This window comes from Dermacentor silvarum, chromosome 1, assembly GCF_013339745.2.
Source record: "Dermacentor silvarum isolate Dsil-2018 chromosome 1, BIME_Dsil_1.4, whole genome shotgun sequence".
NCBI classification, from domain to species: domain Eukaryota; kingdom Metazoa; phylum Arthropoda; class Arachnida; order Ixodida; family Ixodidae; genus Dermacentor; species Dermacentor silvarum.
This window is the reverse complement of record NC_051154.1, coordinates 159,290,398-159,313,937: the sequence shown is the minus strand read 5'-3', so window position 1 is coordinate 159,313,937 and position 23,540 is coordinate 159,290,398. Positions and strand designations below refer to the sequence as shown.

Genomic DNA, 23,540 nt, shown 5'->3' with positions numbered 1-23,540 from the left:
CGTGGACATGGTTTTTAATAAAGTGGACATTACGCGTCACTTTACTCTAGCGGACATAATTTTGCCTCGAATAGAAGCTGCATAACCAATGTTCGTGTCGCCGGTCGCGGTGACGCGTCGGTGCAGCGTCGATGCGCTCTTTCTGTAGTTCTTTCGGTGGTTTTGAGAGTGATAAACACCACTAACAAATCTTTGGCTTAATAAAGTTCATGTTCAATAAAATTTTAATGCCATTCCCACTATGTTTTTTTTGGGGGGGCGGGAAAATTTTGTCGTTGCCATCTTGAATTTTGGTGCCGTTCCGGGATAGCGCCCCCCAAACCTTTGCCGGTAATTTCGACTTGCTTGAGGGGGGGGGGTGGCGCTTGCTCGGAATTTTACGGTATGCGTAACACCAACTCAATGACTGTCAATGGATGCACCCTGAACCAACGAGTTATGAATGCTGCTCTTGCCAAGAAATTCACAACGTCTAAATTTTATAATACGCAGACAATAAAAGAGCCTGTAGTAAACTTTCTTAAAGATGATTGCTCTTTTGCACAAAGTTTTCCTTTAAAAGTTGACTTACGTGGCAGGGTAACTTGTTAAAGGATGCACTCTGCTGACCCTGCGGTAAAAGCAGGTGCCAGGTATGCCAGCATGCATGTGCAAATAACAAGCGTTGTCAAAAGCGCATGAAGATCTATTGAGACAGCCTGCAACCATTGCGAGTGTGATGCAGTGCAGTCGCAGTGTCGCCAAGAATCATTCAACTAACACTGCAGAAAAAAAAAAAAAAAGTGCGACTAAATGGACAAGTTCAGATGCTGAGCATTACCTCGGGTGTGTCATATCTCCTAACTGTAAATCTACATATATTGTTCAGGTTTTGTGCCACTAATCTTTTGCTTACTTTTTCACTGCATTTTCTATCTATACACCTACTTTCACTCTTCACAAAAGTTTCGGAAGTTCATTTTGCAAGTTCAGTAACCATCGGTCATACTTGAAAAATAAACTATCCAGGTACATTCACCATAAAATGACAAACTGTACAATTTGCATGCCAACAAAGTTATATATATTTGTTAATCTTTACATGTACTACCTCACTTCTATTCAATGCAGCTTCACTGTGCTGCAAAACCCACTCAATGCTCAGCTAAAACATGCCACCTTACTTCGGCTAAGCGCATTAACTTCTGGATAATACAAAATGAGAGAGAGACAGACAGGAAGATGGCAACTTGAAGTGAGTGGTAGAAGAAGGAATGTCACTGGCTCCAGCGACACTCCTTTTTCTACCACTGTTAACTCTGGGTAAAGCACTCAGCTAACACACTACTTGTGGCTCAGCTTGTATGGTAAACAGGACAAACAAATTAATGCTATGACGGCGCCATTGCCACAATTTTTTTCCCCACAAGCATCCAACTTTGTCAATGTTCTCCTACATGTTTAACCATGGTCTTATTATTCAATAGAACATTGTGGCCAGTGATTGATCACCTAACAAGGCAGGCCCTATTACCGTGTTAAAATTGGCATGATAATTGAATGCAGAGCACAAGTGTGCAAAGCTAAACCAAGTAGTACCACAAGCACCACCTTATAAGCTATGGAGTTTCACTAGCAACATATTTCAAACCAGGAAATCTCCTTATGTGCTACTTGAAAATTAAAATAAGAGTGCAGTGTGATGGGCACAATTAAATAAACATGCAAGCCAGTTCTAATGGTAGTCTGCATTGACCTCAACAATATATAGTACTATATAGGTACAGTGCTCAGCAATTTAAACGCGACACTCGGAGCACGGCTGCCGGCAGTTTTTGTGCCACCTGTGGGCTGCTGGGTACATCGTGCTGATGCATTTTTGTATATGACGAAAGCGAGAGCCTTTGTGACGCATTGCAACTACACTTTGCCCCTCAGCAAGCACCCAGCGCTCATCAGTGGCGTAAAAAGTGCTGGCCACCATGCGTGCAGATTATCCCGTTTTAATTACCGAGCACTGCATCTGTGATGGGATTTTGAGGAACATACCAACTAAACTAGGATACAAGAGCATCTTTGTCACATAAATTTTACCTAAGTGCCTGTATGTATGTGCATCTGATATAGTTTAACAGTAGCTTGCCCAGCCCTTTCGCCAACTAAGTCATTCACAGAACTTCATTGCAATAAGCTGTTTCATATTCTGCACAAACATATGCATCAAAAATGCATGCCGTTAGAACATGAGCAAACAAAAGAAAAGGACTGACACGTAGTGTGGCTGATGCTTCTCAGATACGTTAACTAGCAATTGTGCCACTTTATCCCCACACCCTTGAAATATTGTTCGTAGATATTGGCCATGAATTTAAACCGAATTTTAATGCACATCAAAGCGATTATTCAATAACATAAAAACCCTTTTAAACCGATGAACTTGTAAGTTAACCATAGAACACAAATTTGCAATGCTGATGAGACTACTCCAGTACCAAACAACTTTATCAAAAGATTCTGTGCAGCAGTCATACAAGCCAAAATAAATTCATGGGATTTTCTTTCTTGGTCTAAGAAAGGTACATGGACATTGAAAATCAGATTAATTAAGCATGCTCATTTTCTTTCTAAACATTTCTAATTCAGAATGTAAAATTTCAACATGAGCTTTTATTGCATATCACTCTATCAGACAGAGAAATGGAACATACTTGGTTGCACTGCACAACCTTCCGGGACAGTAGAGTGAATTTGAATATTTGCATGTTGAAGTGAATGTAAAAATTATTTCAAGGCACAAACATGATCTGAACAACAACAGCGATGATGGCTACTTACCACATGGGCCCTTAAAACATACAAACATACTTTTGTTAATAAAGTCAAATGACAGCAATTTCATATGGTTGCAGACATTGGCCAAATTAGATGTCTACATGTGCACACTTGCCTTTGATGATTTTATTAGAGATTAAAACTATTTTAGGGCAATGCATACCATGAACATGTGAGCCAAACAACATTGGCATGCAGCAAGAAACGACACAGGATATTACTCCAAAGATCATCTAAGGTTTCTTGTGGCTTTTTAAGTTCCCCACCCTTCAGTCAGCCTGGCGATGATGGAGAGGTAGAGAACCAAACATTGGTATATAGTGTCTCAATTATGAGACACTATATACAAGCAAGAAACTCGATTTTGTAAGTTGTATGCGCCTGACCTAAAAATGTTATGCATAACGTTAAGAGACGGGAAGAGAGCGGTATGGATCAGAGAGCAAACGGGGATAGCAAACGGGTGTGGCAGGTCATGTAATGTGTAAGGCACATAACCGGTGGACCATTAGAGTTACAGAATTGATGCCAAGGAAAGGGAAGCACAGTCAAGAACAGCAGAAAATTAGGTGGAGTGATGAAATTTGGAAAATTGCAGGCGCAAGACAGGGTAATTGGAGATCGCTGGGCGAGGCTTTCGTCCTGCAGTGGACATAAAAATAGCCTGATGATGATGTCATCAACGAAAAAAGAAAAAAAGAAAGAAAACCCACTGCAGCAGGACAATGCATATTCGGTGGAGGATTGCCAAGGCTACCCCCTCTCTGCAACAGTTTTTAAGATGCAAGATGCGGAAGAAGGTGTGGGAACACCACAGAAGAGCTCAAGGGCTACCCTTGTTTGCAGATAACGCTGCTCATGTGCAATGGATTCAAATATAATTATCATTGGCACATTTTCATGAAGTGTTGTCTTTAAAGCCAAATACACGTAAGAAATTAGTTAAAAAGTGCACCAGGAAATTTTTAAGCTATTATTTGTAAGAACTGAATGAATAAAATATTTAGCTCGCTAGCTAGCCAGCAAAAACAGTGAACAAACATGAGAATCACATAGGGTGACATTTCACATCCCTGTATGGACATGTGTACGGTCGAGACTAAGCTCTTGCAGCTTTTGGACCACAAAAGCTAAATTTTCATGAATGCAATGGCTGCAGACTGCATTTGCAAGCTCTTCATTTCAATGTGATGTGCCAGTGTTTACATGTCTCTGGGGGTGCCTGCACTTATTCCATGTTTTTAGGATCTGATATGCTAGACGGATGTCACACACTTCGTCACAGTTATATAAACAGAGCTAAAGATAATAGATCCAAACACAACTGCTTATACAGTGGCCATCATTGCGCCCCTCAACACATGAATGATTATCAGAAACAGCAACTAGCCCAAAGAAGTCGCAGTTTCGGCCGAAAGGCAAAGCATCGATTGCGATAGCAAATTATTAGACAGCTATACGAAGTAAGGATAGTAGTTTTATTGGGCGCGTAAACTTGTAAACATTTGGTTACTAACTAAATTAACAAGCATGGTGGCACGTGCGCACAAGCAAACAAACACATCTCACTTGATGACCGTGGACACTCAGTGTCAAAACGCTGGCGTGAGGAAGTGCAGCAGTGCGCGAATCGACCTTCGTGCTGCCTCTCACTTCAATGAGAACTGAGCGGCGCCAACACAGCGCACACAAAGCTATCGGCACTCAACGCACTCTATTCCCATCGCAGATCGATTTCAAGCGAAGGCCTGCATGGCCGTGCTCGGCCGTGCCATACCCAGCACCACCAGAGTGAAACCCCCCACCCAGTACCTTGCACGCAATGGAAGACGGTGTGCTTCCTCCACGCCTTCCTTCCTCATGCGCGCTAGATTGAGCCACAATCATCGGCTCAGCCTCACACGCTTGCACTCGCACATACAGCATATGGCGCACCGCCATGATGTTATCGCACTTTGACTTTATACGGAACCTCACGGTGGTACTGAATGTTGACGGCAGAAATGCACCTGGGGTGTCCATATAATTGCTATCGCAATAATAAACACATTTTCTAAGTGGCCAACTCACTGGGCTCGGCATCTGGTCAGGGTCAAGTTTTCGTTGCTGCTGCTGCTGCGGTGGCGCTGCCATGGAGGGGTGGGCAGCAGGCATTTGAACACCAGGTGGGGCACCATAGCCAGCACCTGGGGGAGGGCCTAAGCTGCCCGGTCCATTAGCCTGTGTACCCTGCAGAAAGAATTGCCTAAGGTCATTCATCTTCTGCTATAAGCTAATGCTTGTGCAAGCAGCCATTTTAAAATGACTATAAGCTGAAATCCAATCAGTAAACTACAATGTTTGGCTGGAGTAGCTGATACAGCTCTATTCAAGAACACCTAGGCCATATGGCCCCACCATGAAGCACAGCAATATCTGGCAGCTATCATTACAACAGTGAACTCTACATGCTGTGCTTGTTCTTCCACAATGTTCAAACCTGTTTAGGGCCTCTTTAGCACTACCTCCTTCGTCCATGATGCAAGTATGCTCGCATGCCTTCTGGTGGCAGCAACACAAAATGTCACACACTCGAGATATACCTGACCTGAGGTGGGACACCACCAGGGCTGTAGAACTGCGTAGGTGGGGGCGCACCACCCGGAGGAGAGGAGTAAGGGTAGGGTGGCTGCTGGGTCATAGGCTGCCTTGGTCCCATAGGTTGTGGTGGCCTCCGAGACAACTGCAAGTTGCCCATCTGGTTGCTCAGCTGCTGGAAGGAAAGGCGCACACGAAGTTGCGGTTAATCCCCTACCTTCACAAAATCTTGCACAACTTGGAGAAGATAGGAGAGAAAGTAAACATAAAGGCAGTGTTTTCTGTCGCAAAAACCTGTAAACATTGCACAAGAAGACATTCCCAACTTCCAAGGTTGTGACTGGGTTTTCTGTCTAAATGACCATCTCTATGACCACAACTAAGATGCTCACAGACAGCCTCACAGGCACCTGGTGGCCCATTAAAAACTGCAATTGCAAGCCTTAAATTTTTAAAAATGCACGGTTCTCTACAGAAATGCTGTTAAAGCACCAGGAAGATAGTAAACTTAGCAACAACAGCGTGGGATGGTCACTTATGCATGAGCGTGCCACTGAATGGATTATTGAAGTTAGTGGTTTCTGGGCTTCATTTGTACCAGTAAAGGATGCTGCATCGCATCTAAGCTCTAGCATGTGTTTTGTTTGTTTTATTATACACACACAAACACTTACATCAGCTGTCCCCAACTAAATGTCGCCAAGAATAATGCCACTCACTGTATTTTGAGGGGTGTTGTCCATGTTAGTCATGACTATTTTCTTGATTGTGCAATTATATGGACACTCCAGGCAAATTTGCGCCATCCCCGTGATGTTCCATATAAAATCCAAGTGCGATAAGATTGTTCCCTTTGCGCCGAATGCCTTGGGTGCTAGGAAAAGCGTGGCAAGGGTGATCCTAGAAGCAGGGTGGCATGATGCACGCAGTCTTCCCACATGGCCAATGTTGGGAGGTCACATGATAAAGCACATGCTAGAGGAGAGTGTGAATCTCCTCCTCTAGCTCAGCCATGACTGCGCATGGCTGTCCATGCCCCCGAGTGCATACACTGCCTTTGCGTTATATCTTGGAGGTAATTTGCAGCGGGTGCAAAGGTTAAGGCGAGCCGAGATCTCTAGTGGCTTCATGCCACTAGAGATCAAGTAAGGTGGAGGTCATCAAGATGGAGGTCAAGCAAGTTTCAAAGCTGTGGCAAAATCTTTTTTAGGTAGCTGTCGACTACATAATTACAGTATGAAGAAGCCCCAATGATTTCAGAGCACCACAAATAATTACACCACTTTTTATACAACCTGTTCAAAATGCGCATCAAGCGGAGGTGGCTGTCACGTGGTAACAAACAACCTACAACGCAAGAGCCCGACAGTCAGCCCGGTGCAGTAATAGAAGGCCATACAATAACCGTGTTGCCGACAACTGCCAAAGTGGCCTTTCCAAATGTTCACTTCTCTTGGAAAAGCAGGGGGACACACTCTCCCCTCTTGTCCTGTTAAGTGCTTAACGAACTTGGCTTTTGGCAGCATGGGTGCATCCGTCAACAAGTTTCAATGACATGATGCTTCTCTTTCACATCAGAAGCCATGCTGCACTTTGCACACATTTTGAACTGGTTGCATTAAAATGTAATATAGTTAATTATTTGCTGCACTGTCGGGGGAATTAAGGCTCCATAGATTACTGGGTCAAAGGCTCTCCAATAAAATTGCTGGTGCATTCATCCTTTGGAGATGATTGCTGACGTTAATGCGATTGGCAATCTACCTTATGATGGGTGTGTAATTTGGTGATGACATGTTTTATATGTTATGATGATTATTATGAAGAGCCGCACATGCCCAGTGCCACATATCCAGTGACCCAAGTTTGCGTCAAAGGGGTTTATTGAACAGCAGCACATACTCAGTGCCCCAAGTTGACGTGAAAGGAAAACGGTTAGATCCTGACATAGATAGATACTGGAAAGTGCATGAAGTATCTTACAAACACTAATTGCATGTATTGTTCTGTCAAAATGTTTTGTCAGTACTCTTTTAAAGGTTGCTCAGTGATGTTACTGCATGTGATTGCAGCATGTCCTCAGGAATGAACATCAAAACAATAGCAGCTCTTTGGTGGGTCGTAGTGAAACACTTGACACATTCTATGAGAGAACAGGAGATTTGTAAGAAGTTGCAGCTACACTAGAGGAAGAGCCCTACCTGGTCCGGTGTAGCAGCCATGGGGGGCCTCTGGCCAGCAGCAGGTGGTGGGCCTTGCATGGGCGGTGGTTGCATGGGTGATGCTTGCATGGGTGGTGCTTGCATGGCTGGCGCTTGCATGGGTGGCGCTTGCATGGGTGGTGCTTGCATGGGTGCCCTCTGAAGTCCAGGAGGCTCCTGAGGATTGACTTGTCTTGGTGCAAACTGACCTGGCTGCTGAAAGGGCATCCCCTTGGGTGGTGGACCTGGCTGCTGCTGCTGCTGCTGCTGCTGCTGCTGCTGCTGCTGCTGCTGCTGAAACTGTAGCTGTTGTAGTTGAGGTTGCTGCTGGTGCATGTGTGGCACATGCTGATGCAAAGGTGGTGGCAGCTGCTGTTGTGAGTGCTGCGGCGGCAGTGGCTGTGGCTGCTGCTGATGCATATGAGGAGGCAGCTGCTGAGGCTGTGGCGGCCCTGTGTAGACGCCATGTGGAGGCCCCATTCCCATTTTGGGGGGAGGCATCCCTAGTGGCAGACCACCTGCGGCACAACCAAAAGTTTCACAATTGATAACTAGGCCCACAACAACACTATTGCTCAAACAAGAAGGCTGTCTGAATGTGAAATCCTTAAACAATACACATGGTTGGACAAGTTATGCATGTTAAGTGTGCTGCACCCAAGATATGACAAAGACCAGAGGCAGACAATATATGGCACTATCTTGTCTGCTCTTAGTCTTTCCCATTACCTGCACCACAAACTCAAGAATCTGTAACTAAGCCATACAATCAAGTAATTCATTTTTCCTTTAGAAACAAAAAGGATGGGGCAGCCACTAATAGCTACTTTAACAAGCAGCTTGCCCTGATGTCACTATTGAAGGATACCTAGCTCATGCCCTCACTATGACATTAAATTTTGTCTGACAAGTAACCTGTGTGAACCAGGAAAGCAATCTACACAATATACATATAATCTGGCTAAGATAATGCGTACAGAAGATACGGAAACAATATCGAAAAAGGATAGACAAGCTCTTTCCAAAAAAACAAAAAAAAAATATATATATATATATATATATTTTTTGAGCGCATTCTGTGCATATCGTCGTCGTCATCTGTACATACAACTCATCATCTTGTGTGAGCGCTATTTGTGCATATCGTCGTCGTCATTTGTACATACGACTCATCATCTTTTGTCTCGTGCGGTGCTTCGTCTCTGACTCGGGCGGCTGCTCGGAAATAAAGGCATCGCATCGGCCAACGTCTCACAATATATATATATATATAGGCTATTCCTCGCTAAGAAGTGTCCTGAAACAACTCATATGCAGATTTTTATAGCATACAACAAAGCAGAGGCTAGATTAGTCTAAGAGACAATGATGCTTTGAAGGGAAAACGGTAATGCTCTGAAGTGAGCTTTGCCCCATGGCAGTGTTTGTTATAATGTTAACAAGAAAGCTTTTAAAGGTTGTTTGTTCAATGAAGGGAAAAGCCCACAATGTAAATTCAAAGTTCAAAATGTTGACAGGTGTAATAATCTGAAAAGAGCTTAGTATGAAAAATGGCGACACATTTCTGCAGGAAGACAGCCCTAAAGGTTGAAAAAAAGTGTCACGCTGTAATATGCCATGCTGTACTGCATCATGCACAGTCTATCTGTACCAGGAAATCATGGGTACAATAAATGTTACTCATCATCAACAATATAACACCATATTAAGCAGAGACTAGCATGTTACAAGGTAACAATGCCACAGCACCGGGCTTCATGACAGTAACAAATAGTACATTGTGATTCCCTTGCGTTCCTGGCACAAGTGGTCACTTTAATACACAGTTCATTTAGTTCCATGTGTAAACAATTTGTTACAAACAAAAATCACAAAAGCACATAGCTGATAGCAACTTGCTGGCACTAGCATTCATTCAATGGACACTAAAGCGAAAAATGACTTCACCTGTATTAGTAAATTACCATTCTGCAATACCAAAAACGACACTCTTACCATGAAAAGAGGCTTGGTAAGACAGAAAAGGCGCAAAAAAGAAAGATGCGTGGTGGCAGCGCACTGAAGTTCCTGCACCAGCTCACTGTGTCGGATTTTGACAGCGTCTGCTAGGGCCTAATTAATTGCTTACCAGTAAAAATGGACTATATTGTGTTAGAAAGGAGCCAAAGATCGAACATGGCAAGTTTCGGGAACGTTTAGTTAGCCAACGCAGCCCAAATACAAAACAATAATTTGAAATCTGTGACATCACACTGACATACTCACTGGTGCTGGGGTTTCGGCGCAATTCAGAAAACCAGACTTTCACCTTCATTATTTCGTTTAATTTTCAACCTGTTTCTGCAAAATTTATGAAAATAGAGTATTCAAAGAATACTTTATTAATAAAAAATGACTTTGTATTTCTCTTCAGTATAGCTTTAAGACTAATTCAATGCAGCAGACAGAGGCTTTTGCAGAAGTCGGCTAACAAACTTGACAAGCAAGATTCACATCTACACTGCGGAGACAAGGTAAAACGACCAGGTGGGTAAGTTCTGACCCTCCCCTGGTCTGTAGCACTCACCAGCAACACTGGCTGCACCAGCAGCGTAGCCATCCACACCATTGTATGCCTTGGCAGCTGGGGCCATGAAAGGTGCCGGTGGTCCCTGGGGAAAAGCTGGGGGCCCAGGCTGCTGCATGTGGGGCTCACCAAAAGGCTGCCCCCCATACACTGTTCCTCCACCCAGCTGAGGCGGGTTCATGCTGCATGTACAAGGGAGGTGAAAAAGACTGCAAGTACTAACTCAATACACTCATGTAGGTTCGGGCCACAATCACAATATACAAAACAATTCCCACGTTGGCACCTGCAGTTTTAGCTTGTCATCACCTATGTAATTCTTTTTCAAATCTTTAGTCCTTTAAAGTAAACCTTAAGTTGTAGCTTCAACACACAGCCCTGACATGATTACCTTCATAAAGTTCTCCACTATGTTCACACTACTGGCCAGCTCTTCCTAAGAGCATAGTAATGCTAGAAATCTATACTGATAATCACAGAGAATCAACTTCACCACTACAACACAAAACAGCAGAGTGAGTGACACTTCATGCAACAGCTCTGGCTAGTTCTTAACAGTAGAACATAGGGCAGCTAATTTGGTAATCATTTGAATTGCCTGTAAACAAGAAATAGATAGTCAAGAACAGTTACATTTAAAATTTCTTAGGTAAAAAAAACAAAAAAAAAAAAAAACAGCAGTGACACTTTAGATTGGCTGCTTTATAACTACCATCACGTGGCACAGCATAAAAAGCAAGACTAGTAAACAATCACATTTAATGTCACTGCAAAATGGCATACAAAGCAGAATGAAAAACTTGGTGTGGTCAAAATTAATCTGGAATCCCCCACTACAATGTGCCTCATGAACATTTGTTGGTTTTGGCACATAAAACCCATAAGTTTCTCTAACATTGTAGTGCCCACATAAGTTTCACTTCATGAAGTACACAGGCGCAACAGTCCATTATTTCGTGCAGGAAATTCCTTCCCTTTCCATTTTTTTTTTTTTTTTTTACTGCACAATGAAAAGAAAAAGGAGACTTTCCTGCACTTTTGTTAGTTACACAGCAGGACAATTGGTTCAAGTTATCCTATGTTTGGATAGCAGAAGTGTCTTAAAGCATGGCAGGTCAAATTAACAATAGTTGGTTGTACTGTTTCGCGCTTTCAACCCTCACAAATGAAATTATTAAAACTTGAATGGGGCACAAGAGGCTGTATTGTATAAGCATTCTTTAAATTTTTAATTCAGTTTGTCCATTATTGGCACCACACCTTCGTTAGCGATGGCATCAGCCAGTCACGTGTGTTAAGAATTGAACAGAGGGAAAAGATTCCTTACAAAATACGGCCCCTGGCCTGCATTAGACTTAATTGGACACAGCTGATACCGGTTTGCAGTAAGTCCTAAAATCTGGCAACACAGAAGTCTCATGCATCTTGCAAACAGATTACTACTTATTTATGAGTTCAAGTCTTTTCATTGTAACACCATGCAACTCTCATGGAAGAATCACTGAAATAAAGTACATTTGAGCAAAGAAAGCCACCTGTGTCACCTAATAAGGTGATTTTCCCACACAAACCAGACTACTATATAATTTTACTCCAACTACATGGTGTACAAATGCAGGACACATCTCACCACACACAGAGTCTCCTGACACACATACATAGAGAATTATCAAAATGAAAGCTACAAGTGACAGACGGTGCACAACGTTGAGAGGGCGATCAACACTGCAGTGGGTCAGAGCCTTCAATGTAGCCAAGGGGTTTGCACACTTTCCGCATGAATCATACAGGGCCGTCCAGAGAGATAACTCCCACCCCGTGCGGACTAAGTGCGGCTATGAATCCACTGCACGCTCAGCTGTTAGTACGTATCAACAACGGGCCACCAAACAGTCGTTGTTTTACTTTCATTAGTAAAACAACGATCAGTCTCCGATGCCATAGGGTCTCAAGTTAAGCCGGTAAAATTAACTAGCGCGATCGTGATATAACGGTGACGATGAGAGTTGAAATGTGAAAAGGTCTAGTATGGACTCGCGTGGTTGTACTAATAGCAGATGGATACGCCGATACAGCACATGATACTCACAACGCCGTGTTTTGATCACCCAAAGGCAATCAGTATCACAAAATGTACAAAGAGAGCAGTGTTAGACTAGGGAAATGAAAATAAATTCATGACAGTGACGGTCACTGCAGAACACGTCCCGAGTCTGTCAGCGTAGATCCGCAACCAACTGCATCTGTCAACAATTATTATGGCGAGCGCACAAACTTGTCCCACTTGGGTGTGCCTAAACGCGGTTTCTGTGTATCAGATAAAAACAGGGCAAGAAGACCTACTTCCGACAAAAGTGATGGAGCAGGAAAAATGTTCTCAATCCACCAAGAAGGCACGTCACCTACCGCACAAGTTACACGTAATCAAAGTTGGCAGAGATCCCGCAAAAAACACGAAGTGCGGCAATGGCCTCCTTCAGAACGCGGTTTTCCACTATATGTCTATTAACGACGATACGTGGGGCCTTTGAGGCGGCAAATCAGCTGGATTGCCTTCCAACCAGTCGCATTGCGCACGTATATAACGTGCTCAATCAGCCCAACCGGTAGCGTTTATCACTTACGGCAAGGCTATGGAACTCAATAAATAATTGTAAGCAAGAGAGAAAAACGTAAAATTGACTCACTTGTCGAATAAGACGGATAACTTTGTTCTTTCTTACTATAAACAAAAGTGAATTACTAGTATTTTCGCCGCTTCTGCGAGCAGAATCCTCGCAGCAGCGACATGCCACGTAAAAGCGCTACTATTTACGCATGCGCGGGACGCTGGCGCCGCCTCGCAACTGCACGCTATGTCAACAACAAATACCGATAAAATATTATATTACCAACAAAACTTCAATGTAAACCACAAAAGTAATATTATATTGGTGTTTTTAACATTAAATTTTGCTGGCAATAAATATTTTGTCAGACTGTTCAGACCAGACCCAAAAGGCCCAGAAGTACATGGAACGGGAGAAACCCATGCTAAACTCCGAGATGTTCCACACCCAAAATTTTACGCGATCATTGAAGCTTCGTACGCTACGAATGTCGAATAAGGTTATTCGCTGCTAAAACATCAGTTTGGACATAGCCTTAGAGATTATGGATGCAGTGCAATGGAGTGAACAGTTGCGTCACATCACCAATTGCGGGGCAATGCTGAGCCGGGTGTTCTGTGGCTAAGGTTCCTGTACAGGAACTAGCGGAAGGGCTAGAGGAAAAGACACACATAAAGCAAGCGCTCATCCTCTTTCTTTTCTGTCCTATTACGTTCGCGCAAGATAAATAGGAATATGCAGTGTCGCACGCGTTTCTAATCATGGTTACGCACCGACATTTTAGGGCGCAGCTCTTTGGCGCCCGTTCCTGAGGCGAGCGTCGGCGTCATTTGTAACCGAGCAAACGAGCACACCGAAAGATGAGAGCGAACGCGGCGCGCCGCGGGGGATGAAAAAAAAAAAAAAAAGTCGCAGTTTCGCCCGAAAGGCAAAGCATCAATTGCGATAACAAATTAGTAGAGAGCTATACGGAGTAAGGGTAGTAGTTTTATCGGCTGCATAAACTTTGAACACATTCGCTTACTAACTGAATTAACAAGCATGGTATAAGCGCGCACAAGCAAACGTCAATAGATCACACTCGATGACCGCAGACCACTGTCAAATGGCTGGCGTGAGCAAGCGCCGCGGAAGCAGCGAGCGAAGGTTCGGCGGTCTATCGCTTCAACGGAAACTGAGCGGCGATAGCACAGCGCATACGAAGTTCAAAATCGTCTGGAGATCGCTTTCATGTTCGGTGCGCGCGAAAGCCCGGAGCCGCGCAAAGTACAAGTACGAAGTTGCGAGTTGCTGGCAGAGTAGAAGCCGCACCCCCTCCCTCCCTCCCGCGCTGCCTGCCCGCTTTCCTCATTTCGCGTGGGAGTCGCCAGTTCCTCTTGCGCCCGGTCGCAAGATACGCATTTGGTGCCGCAGCTAAACGTCGCCTCCCCCCCCCCCTCCCGCTACGGCCTTTCGCACGACGGAAGACGTCATGTTTGCTCTCCGCCGTGCGTTCGCTCTCCGTGAAAACGCGCATCCCTCGCGCGCTGTCACTCGCACAAACAGCATACGGCGCCCGGCGACGATTTTATCGCGATTGGACTTTATACGGAATCACGGCGACGACAGAAATCCGCTTGGAGTGTCCGTATAATTGCTATCGCAATAAAAGCGGAGAGGCGCAAGCAGGAAAGCGGAGGAGGGTATGGCGAAAGCGTGAGAAGCGTAGTGCGGCGACGATGGCTACGAGATGGCGCCAGAGTAGCGCGCGTCGTCTGGGAGGTCTGTCGGCGGCGGCCGCTGTAAATCGCGCCCATGCGTCACGCACTGGCTCACGCAATCTCCAGATTGTCCGCGCCAGCCGATATATCGCGAAAACACGTATAGGGCTGCGCTCAAATTTTGCATTAGGGAGTATCGTAGTCGTCGGTGTATTTTTTTAAACGCTCGAAGCTTCCCTTACGGATTCGGATGGGTTTTGATGCTGTGGTGATTGGACCGTTGGACTGTGAAGAACCTAGAGTTCCCTAAAGCCCCTTCATCAGCTTACGCTCACAGCAGTAGCAGTACGGTGCTTTAGATTCCTCCAATATTGTAGGCAACTATGTTGAAGAGGGAAAATTAATTGTGGAGAGGAGGGCATCGCCGCCGCGGAGGATGCGTCACCATAAATACCCCATTTATGGCAAATTTTAGATAACTTCAGCGTTTGCATTTCGCCACACTATCTAGAATCAACATTGGTTGGCCACAAGGTCATGGGGATAAGAAATAATGTAGCTTAAGCCCTCAATCCTCATAACAGTGTGCAGTAGCGCACCCAGGATCTCTGCCAGGGGGGGGTTGACAGTTTGCCAATAGCATCTAAACAGCATTAATTTCGATTTCTTCACGGGAAATTGTCAAAAAAAATGCGCTTTTTGCGAGTGTGCAGACGATTGCGCGTCTCACATCTTAGTTGCAGTACTCAAATGCATAAGGAAAGAAAAGGGGTTAAACAAAAGGGGGGGTTAAGTCGGCCTCAGGGGGGGGGGTTACAACCCCCGAATCCCCCCTCCCCCCGTCGGTGCGCCACTGACAGTGTGGTAGAGCCAACTACTTCTACAATGCACCGAGACATCCTGGCCCTCCTCCAAGTCTACCTGAATAGTTATGGGTGCACCATAATAGCCCAGCAGAAGCCTTAGGCACACACTTCTCATTAGCAAACTATGCACACACATTCCTCTTCACTAATCGGGTCATACAGTGAGGATTCTAAATAGGAACAGTGCACCAATAAGAAGTGCTTTAAAAATATTCAAACTGACAAACAAAACTACAACGCTTTATTTGCTTGGTTTTGTACTGCAGTGAATGAAGGAAGTGAGAATGCAGCAATTTAGCTGAAGTTTGACACACTCACATTTCCATACACCAGAACTCACTAATAAATTGCTCTAGACTCTGGGAGAGTGCCTTGTGTACATTCGTGAGCTGCAAATTTCTACGAGAACGGATGTGAAAATGTGCCGACACAAAAGCAAATGCTTAAGCCAGGGCCAGTTTCCGACTCTGACAGCGATGAACGTATCTGTGTATGGCACCATAACTATGGCAACCATGCACACACAAAAATGTCTAAAGCGCGTCAATTTTGACAAAAGGCAGTGTCAGTGAAAGAGTTTATTATTATAAACGTGATCTCCATATATACATAATGGATGCAACTGCTTGGTAAAAACACAAAACATTAGTCGCATTAGACAACCACTTTCATCGCTCTTCTCCTGACTGCTTTCTTCTTCTGCAGCCCAAGAAAATCCCCAACTATGGGAGAGAAAAAAGATGTTTATCAGCTGAGGTGACCAACAAAAGCATAACATTGAAAATAGGTCCAGAGGTTCTGGACAATGCATGACCCATCAAAATATGCCCTCGCAACTACCAAGGACAGAGCCCTGGTGGCCCACTGTGTGCAAGTTCTGTGAAACTCTCTGCAACAAAAGCAGATGTTGCAAGCTGCACGTGATATCAGAAAAATGCCATGTAGATTTTCAGTTTCTGTGAAACTGTTGCCAAGGTTATGCATGCTTATGAAAGTCTTATCCATAACATAGTCGTATGTATCAGAGTTCACTTATGACAATAATTTTGTCTGCTTTGCTTGCAGTTTACACATGCAGTTTACAACATTTTGATATCTGCGTTTGTTTTGGATTTAGAAGGCTTTCTTAAGGTTTCAATTCCTTTTCAAAACTGATTCTTGTAAAAACTGAGGGCATAAATAAATTTAAAAATAAAAAACTTGATCTCTTTAATTCATTATATATAATGTTTTACTTTTTTTATGTTTAAATATAATAAATTTCATTCAATCAGTCCAGTGGTTGCCTAACAAGAGCATTTCTTAGTGCCTCATGTACTTGAAAAAGCACTCGAGTACAATCAAAGATAAAGCTTCCTTTTCACATTCTCTTTATGGCATTGTTGTGTTTGTCTATTTACTATTTCAGAATAGTAATCTATCAGTTCAGATTAATTTACTGTAGTTTTTTTTTTTTTCAAGGTCTTTTTTTCCACCAATTCTTCCAGTTTCTTATACAGAGCAACAGGCATTCAAAATTATTTTTCGCTATAGGCAAGGTGGTAATAAGGTGGAGGATTACTGTCACAATAAGATGACTGGTTAGCTAAAACTGACTAATTTATTAAATAACAGCTTAATGCTGTGTGTCTACGCAGAGTTTAGGGTAATCATAATCAAAAACAAATATTTTAGCAAAATATTTAATGAGAAGCATGTACTTTCAAAACACCCATCATAAAATGTAGTCTTTCGTTCACCAGATTTCACAATCCGGCAATCAGAATGCCACAAAGCTGATGTAAGTGCAAGTTAAGGTAATGATGCACAGAATCATATCCCAGTGTACCCAAGCTGCTAGTGACTTATGAGAGCGGACAAAGAGTACAAAAGAACCCAAGCTGAGTTTGGGTTTTTGGGTACGCTAAACCACTTGGGTACACTTTTCTAAAATATATCTGCTTAAATTGACTACTAGTGCGCCCTTTAAATGGAGCAAGGTGCCGCACTGAGCCTTATGCTGTTGAATGTAATAAGGTAAGTTGAGGGCTGACTTCTAAAACTGTCAGTTCAAGGCATATGGTTGTAAATGTCTGAATGAAAGTCGATCACAGGTTGATTATTATCAACCAAAACTCTAAAAAGCTATAAACATAAGTTTGCAACTCAGTAAGATGACAAGTTTGTGCAATTCAGCAAATCAGTCACGTTTGCATGATGACTGTACCCACATTTTCTGTCTACTTTGTTATATAGTACAGCTTTCAAAGAAAGAGCAAAGTGCAGACCACTGTTGGAAACGCTCTAATGTGTGGCTCTCACTTTAGTGGCGCTCCAACTGCAAGTGCTTAAGCTATGTCAGTGCATGGCACAGGTGTGCAGAAAACCAACCACAAATCATCTGCTGAAAAGCCATAGAGCACAATTCACATAGGCAGATTTTGCACTCTTGTTTGCAAAAGCAATGAGGAGCACCAAAGGGACCAAATGACTATCCTGTCAGTCATGGGTTCAACACTCTATGTGCAGCATTTTTCTAGAGTATGCTGTAGTAAATTATCCAAAATCATGGCTACAAACAAGTTAACACACTACCACTGGAAGCTCACCTGACATTCTGTGAATCCGACCTCCATAAAGGTTCTCATGGCGGAACTGTTTAGCCTTCTCAGCAATTGGGGCTGGGCGGCTTAGTTCCACTGCTTGAAGGCACAGATCCCTGCATTTTAGCCAGAACACATCAGCCTCCACTTAATTTCATCAGCAGCAGCCATTAGGAATACTGGTAACTGGTACAACAGAGTCTATACAGAAAACTAGCCCAGTATTCCAGCAACAGATCCAGACTGTCCACATTTTCCACAAACAGTTGATCAAAAACCACTCGCTTACGCACAAGAAATTTAGTTTTTGTTTTCAGAGGGAAGGAAGCTAGACTTTTATAAGGAAGGTGCCACAGTCAAGAAACAATAGCAGACAAAAGTTTCTTGGGCACTTTATGCTTTACCAGTAGTGCATCCAGGATCTCTGCCAGAAGGGGGTTGACAGTTTGCCTTAGTTTGCCAATACCATCTAAACAGCACTAATTTCAATTTCTTCACGTGAAATTGTAAAAAAATGCGCTCTTTGCAGACGAGTTTGCGAGTGTGCAGTCTTACATCTTAGTTGCAGTACTCAAAGGCGCAAGGAAAGAAGAGGAGTTAAACAACGGGAGGGGGGGGGGGGTTAACTCGGCCTCAGGGGGGGTTACAACCCCCAAACCCCCCCCCCCCCCCCCGTCAGTGCGCCACTGTGCTTTACGTATACAAGTGATGCCGGCCTCTGTACTTGTGGATAAGAGCAAATCATGAGTGTCATAGCATTCTGGTTTGACATCTGTACCGCAGCAAAAATTGAGTTGTTTTACACACAACAGTGTTGCCAAGACAGTTGCATATGAGCAGACCATGCCTCTCAATTTTTACTAAACTGTGACCACAGGTATATGATAATTCTGGAAAACATGCAGCTACAGCCCCTGTAATAACTTTTGAAGACACTCCATGGGTGACGAGATCTGCCACTGAGGCTTTTCAAGGGGTCCTGTTCTATGCCTGGAGCTCCAAAGCCTCTCACTGTCCCTCTCATTCTCTGTGATTTCAGAGCAATGAAAGTTCTACAAGGTTATAAATTGGGTGGCTTGATAATATCTCCACTCATGCACACTGTGGGCTTGATGTTTTTGACATAGACTGTACTGCAACTCTTTCCCCCTTACTGCAGGGAATGTGTGTGTGTGCTGCTTTTAATAGAAATAACAGTTGCAACATAAAGTGTGACAGATCAAATTTTAGCTTAACTATGGGTGTTTTGAATAGAAGTATGAAACATTGAATCATTGATGAAAAAAAAAACATGAACGGAAAGGTTAATTTAAAATTTAACTGAAAACTACGAGGGCAGTGCGATAAGTACTTAGCCTCACCGCGAGAGCGCGACACTATCGCATGAGACATATACTGACGTTGGGTACGCTCTCTTAGAGGGACACATGCAAAGGTCCAGTCGAATCGGGCTCGCGATTTTCTTTTTGGCGGCTTGAGAAAGAGGAAACAGGTGATTTTTCGTGTGTCGTTAAAAAAATGGAAAAAGAGCAATATCGGTCGGTGATTCGATTCTTGTTTTTGGAAGGGAAATCGCGCAGCGAATTCAAAGAGCGACTGGATGCCGTCTACGGTGAGTCTTCTCCTTCGATGGCAACCGTCAAAAATTGGTTCAACGAGTTTAAACGTGGTCGCACGTCGGTTTTTGATGAGTCTCGCCCAGGGGCCCCACAAACAACTACCACGGCCGATAACGTGGCAAAAATCCACGACCTTGTATTGGCAGACCGCTGACTGAAGGTGCGCGAGGTAGCTGAGACAGTAGGCACCTCAAAAGACCGCGTGGGTCATATCCTGCATGAAATTTTGGGCATGAGAAAGCTGTCGGCGCGATGGGTGCTGCGTTTGCTCACTCCGGACAACAAGCGCGTCCGTGAGACCACTTCAGAGCAGTGTTTGAAGCTGTTTAAACGTAATCCGAAGGAGTTCCTGAGTCGTTTTGTGACCATCGACGAAACATGGATCCACTGGTACACACCAGAGACTAAAGAACAGTCGAAACAGTGGACTGCACCCGGAGAACCTGCTCCGAAGAAGGCGAAGACTGTCGCATCGGCCGGAAAGGTGATGGCCACCATTTTCTGGGATTCTCAAGGTGTGATCTTCGTCGACTACCTTGAGAAGGGCAAAACGGTGACAGGACCCTACTACGCCGAATTACTGGGCCGATTCGACGCTGAATTGCAAAAAAACGGCCAAATTTGGTGAAGAAAAAGGTGCTCATCCACCATGACAACGCGCCAGCTCACACCTACGCCGTCGCCACGGGCAAGTTGGTCGAACTGGGCTACGAAGTGATGCCCCATCCAGCGATTTGGCCCCGAGTGATTTCTTCTTGTTTACCAACTTGAAAAAGTCACTCGCCGGACAAAAATTTGAGTCGAATGAAGAAGTTATCGCCGCCACAGAAGCCTACTTTGCAGCTCAGGAGAAAACATATTTTTCTGACGGGATCAAGAAGTTGGAGGATCGCTGGGTCAAGTGTATAGAGTTGAAAGGGGACTATGTTGAGAAATAAATCGACACCATTCCAAAATTTTCGTTTTTCTTTTGAAGGCTAAGTACTTATTGGACCGCCCTCGTACTGAGAGCAAAGGAAATCTGCAGTATATAAAATGTCTTGTCCCTAGTTTTTCCTCTAAGACCATGCAAAAAAATTAATGCAGATTTTGCAACTGATATTATTTGAGGTGATACCCATGCTATGTGGGGGGTAGCAATCCCACTATAATGGTGAATAACACATGTACATTATTAATCATGCATAATACTTCGATTTCACAGCACAGTTTTTTTTTTTTCTTTTGTACTCTTTACAGCTTATGAAAAAATAATTATCAGAGTATGGAATGTCCATTACCTTTATTGCACTAGATTTAACATGTTCAATCAGCCTAGCGGGGAAACTTGAGCAAGCATTGAGGCTCCTAGGTGATGTGTCGAGCATGTCTAATAAAGGATACAACCATCTGCACAAGCTACGTTAAAAGGACACTAAAGAGAAAACTGAGCTCAATACAAAAGAAGCCCCTCTTGCCTTAAGAGGAAGCTTGATAAACAAGAAAGGCTGCAACAACGAAAGACAGGTGGCAACGTCACCTTGATGTTCTCACACCTCACTTGCCATGATGTCGCGGATTTCGACAGTGCCTGATTGGGTCCTGTTAATTATTTATCAATAAAGATGGACTACATCATATTATAAAGGAGCCAAAGAATGACCTTGAAAAGTTTTCAGCACTTTTACTGTGCCACAAGGGCCTAAGTGCATGAAAATCCTTTGCAATTCATGAGGTTACACTGACATACCGGCGCTGGGGTTTCAGTGCGAAATTAAATAAAATTGAACTTTTGCCTTCATTTTTTCTTTTATTAATCAACCTAATACCGCATAATTACAGCAAATGGAGTTTTGAATGAACAGTTTATCAGTCTAAACAGATCAGGTGCTTCTCTTTAATGTCATTTAAAAGCAGAAAAAATCAACCTGCAGGCAAGCTATCGTGGAAGGTTAGTCTAGATTTGACCATGCCCTTGCTCAAATGAAGATTCTGCATGACGGGAAGCACCTGATGGAAAGAATTTCTCATTATTGCTTGAAAATAGGTAGTTTAAACTCTAATAGATAAATGCAACAAAGATCAAACTGCACCCAATAATTCGGAGTGCTACAAGCATTCCAGCACATCTGCGAAGGTTTGAGCCCTCTGTAAAGCAGTGCAGCCGTTGGAGTTGAAAATCAGGCAACCTGACAATCTCTCTACGCTACAATGTTGCCATCATTAAGTTGTGCAGTTGAACTGGACAAATTTACGGACAAAGTTGAAGTGTCATTTTTCAAGGTTGAAGTTTGACAAATGTGACCAAAATGAAAGTGCAGTCTTGTTATACAATGGATGGCATTCCTTGTAAAACAAATTCCAAACTCAGTGTTGGCAAGGCATTCAAAAGCCATCAGTAAAAGCGAATGATCTCCAATAGCACAGCAAGAAGAGTCAAGTGCTAACCTGGCAGCAAACCTAATCAGATTTTGCTAATAACTTAGGCCTGAACCAGCTCCTACATGTAGTGCAGGTTAGTGTACAGCCTCCCACATTTTTAGCTATATCGCGCGAGCGTCCATCACGCGTAGTTTTAGCGCCTTTAAGCGGCGATAATCAGCGAGACCGGCAGAAGTGGACTAAGCACTCTCCTGTGGAAGAGTCGTCCAATGCGATACTCCTTTCAGCACGACATACAACCATATAGTGTTCTCGCGCGATAGTTAAAAATGCAGGAGGTTGTACCGATAAATAACCATGAATGACTACTGTTCACAGTGAAATATTACACCTGTCACTGCTCACCCATTTGTCCATACTGCTGCTGTTCTTTTAGGCCTTCTTTTTGGTACAGCTGTTTTTACTGGTTTAGTGGCAGCATGTGCTTCAATTTCTGCTACTTGTGCTAAAATGTCCTCGGACAGTACTTCTGCGTGCTGCTCTATGTTGTTCTCGGTGCATGAGGCCCCTTTCATTTTTTCTGCGGTGATGTCATTACATGACGCTTCTGTCTGACAGCCTCCTGTGGCTTCAGCAGACAGGGCACGCTGCCCCACTAAGTTGCCTTGATCAGATGATGATTCTTCATCGTGGTTTTGAGACAAGTCTGATGATCGGACCGGCTGCATCTCACTTGCTAGTGCTACACTCGAGCGAATGGTCGGTTCTGGGGGCCTCCTGCGACACAAAAGAAGATTTGCATGACACAACTTCAGAATCCGCTAAGCCATCGGGAACAACTTGACAAAACCTGTCATTAAGTAGCAAAGTTGCTCCGTCCTGGCTGAAATTGCTACTAATTGAGTCCGATACAGATTCCCAGGGGAAGCGATTTGACAACAAATATCACATAACCCACAGAACCGAAAGTTTGCGAAAAACCACAGAGAACTACAACTAGTTCGGCCAAAGAAAGAAGTTACAAGCTGTGGCTGCAACGTAAATACTAGCAAAACGTTACGGGCGCGGTGTCGTTGAAAAGTGTGTCGTTGAAATCAAAATTTTAAAAACATTCTAAAAAGCTTTAAGCTCGTAATTTTACAGGATCGTATGTGAGCCTAACTAGTCAAGCTAGCAGAATCACGGATTTAGCTGAATATATATTAAGTTTACAAGCATCGATTCGATTCCGACACGTAAATACAGCCACAAAGTCAATTAAGCAGAAATGATAGATGGCCCGTTGACTCAGAAATAATTTTACGCAAGAAAACAAGGATACACAGAGTTGAAATTACATGTTTTTAGCATTACACAGGGTAACACATACCACCGCCACGCTCGAATGTATCACGCCGGTAACGCTGGCGGAACAGCGGAGCCACAGAACACGCGGAGCCACGCGTCCACGCCACACAGACTTTCCGCCTCGGCAAGTTTGTATAGGTGTTCTGTGCCTCGGCTGCCTAAATTTTGTCACGTGACAATAACAATGACGTCAATGTCATGGTTTTTTTGCCACCTTTACTGCGCCGCTATAACTAGACCATAACTGCGCTTTAACTATTCTCTCCTAATGATGCTTTTTCATAGAGCCGTTTTTGGGGAA

General features: G+C 43.7%; 2 protein-coding genes across 7 annotated transcripts in view; both read right to left on the bottom strand.

Annotated features, from left to right (window-relative positions):
* Positions 1-12,989, bottom strand: part of LOC119436298 (protein transport protein Sec24C-like) — an 83,420-nt gene extending 70,431 nt beyond the window's left edge. For 2 of the 5 annotated variants that reach the window (XM_049656787.1, XM_049656797.1), the window contains exons 1-6: positions 12,843-12,989; positions 10,156-10,337; positions 7,590-8,107; positions 5,399-5,563; positions 4,882-5,040; positions 572-610 (exon numbers count right to left, since the gene is read on the bottom strand). In XM_049656787.1, coding sequence (XP_049512744.1) covers positions 572-610; positions 4,882-5,040; positions 5,399-5,563; positions 7,590-8,107; positions 10,156-10,336 — 1,062 coding nt within the window. In that variant the 5' untranslated portion in view covers position 10,337; positions 12,843-12,989. The remainder of the gene's footprint in view (positions 1-571; positions 611-4,881; positions 5,041-5,398; positions 5,564-7,589; positions 8,108-10,155; positions 10,338-12,842) is intronic. The other 3 variants (XM_037703107.2, XM_037703113.2, XM_049656790.1) reach the window with 2 other exon arrangements.
* Positions 12,990-15,893: 2,904 nt separating this feature from the next.
* Positions 15,894-23,388, bottom strand: LOC119436300 (uncharacterized). 2 transcript variants are annotated; one of them, XM_037703114.2, is made up of 4 exons: positions 23,262-23,388; positions 22,298-22,669; positions 17,919-18,028; positions 15,894-16,052 (listed from the first exon to the last, which is right to left on the bottom strand). In XM_037703114.2, the coding sequence occupies exons 2-4, from the start codon at positions 22,618-22,620 to the stop codon at positions 15,985-15,987; spliced, it is 501 nt and encodes a 166-aa protein (XP_037559042.1). In that variant the 5' UTR covers positions 22,621-22,669; positions 23,262-23,388; the 3' UTR covers positions 15,894-15,984. The 2 variants fall into 2 exon arrangements, with proteins under 2 accessions (XP_037559042.1, XP_049512796.1); XM_049656839.1 differs by lacking the exon at positions 23,262-23,388 and adding an exon at positions 22,939-23,096.
* Positions 23,389-23,540: the final 152 nt, after the last annotated feature.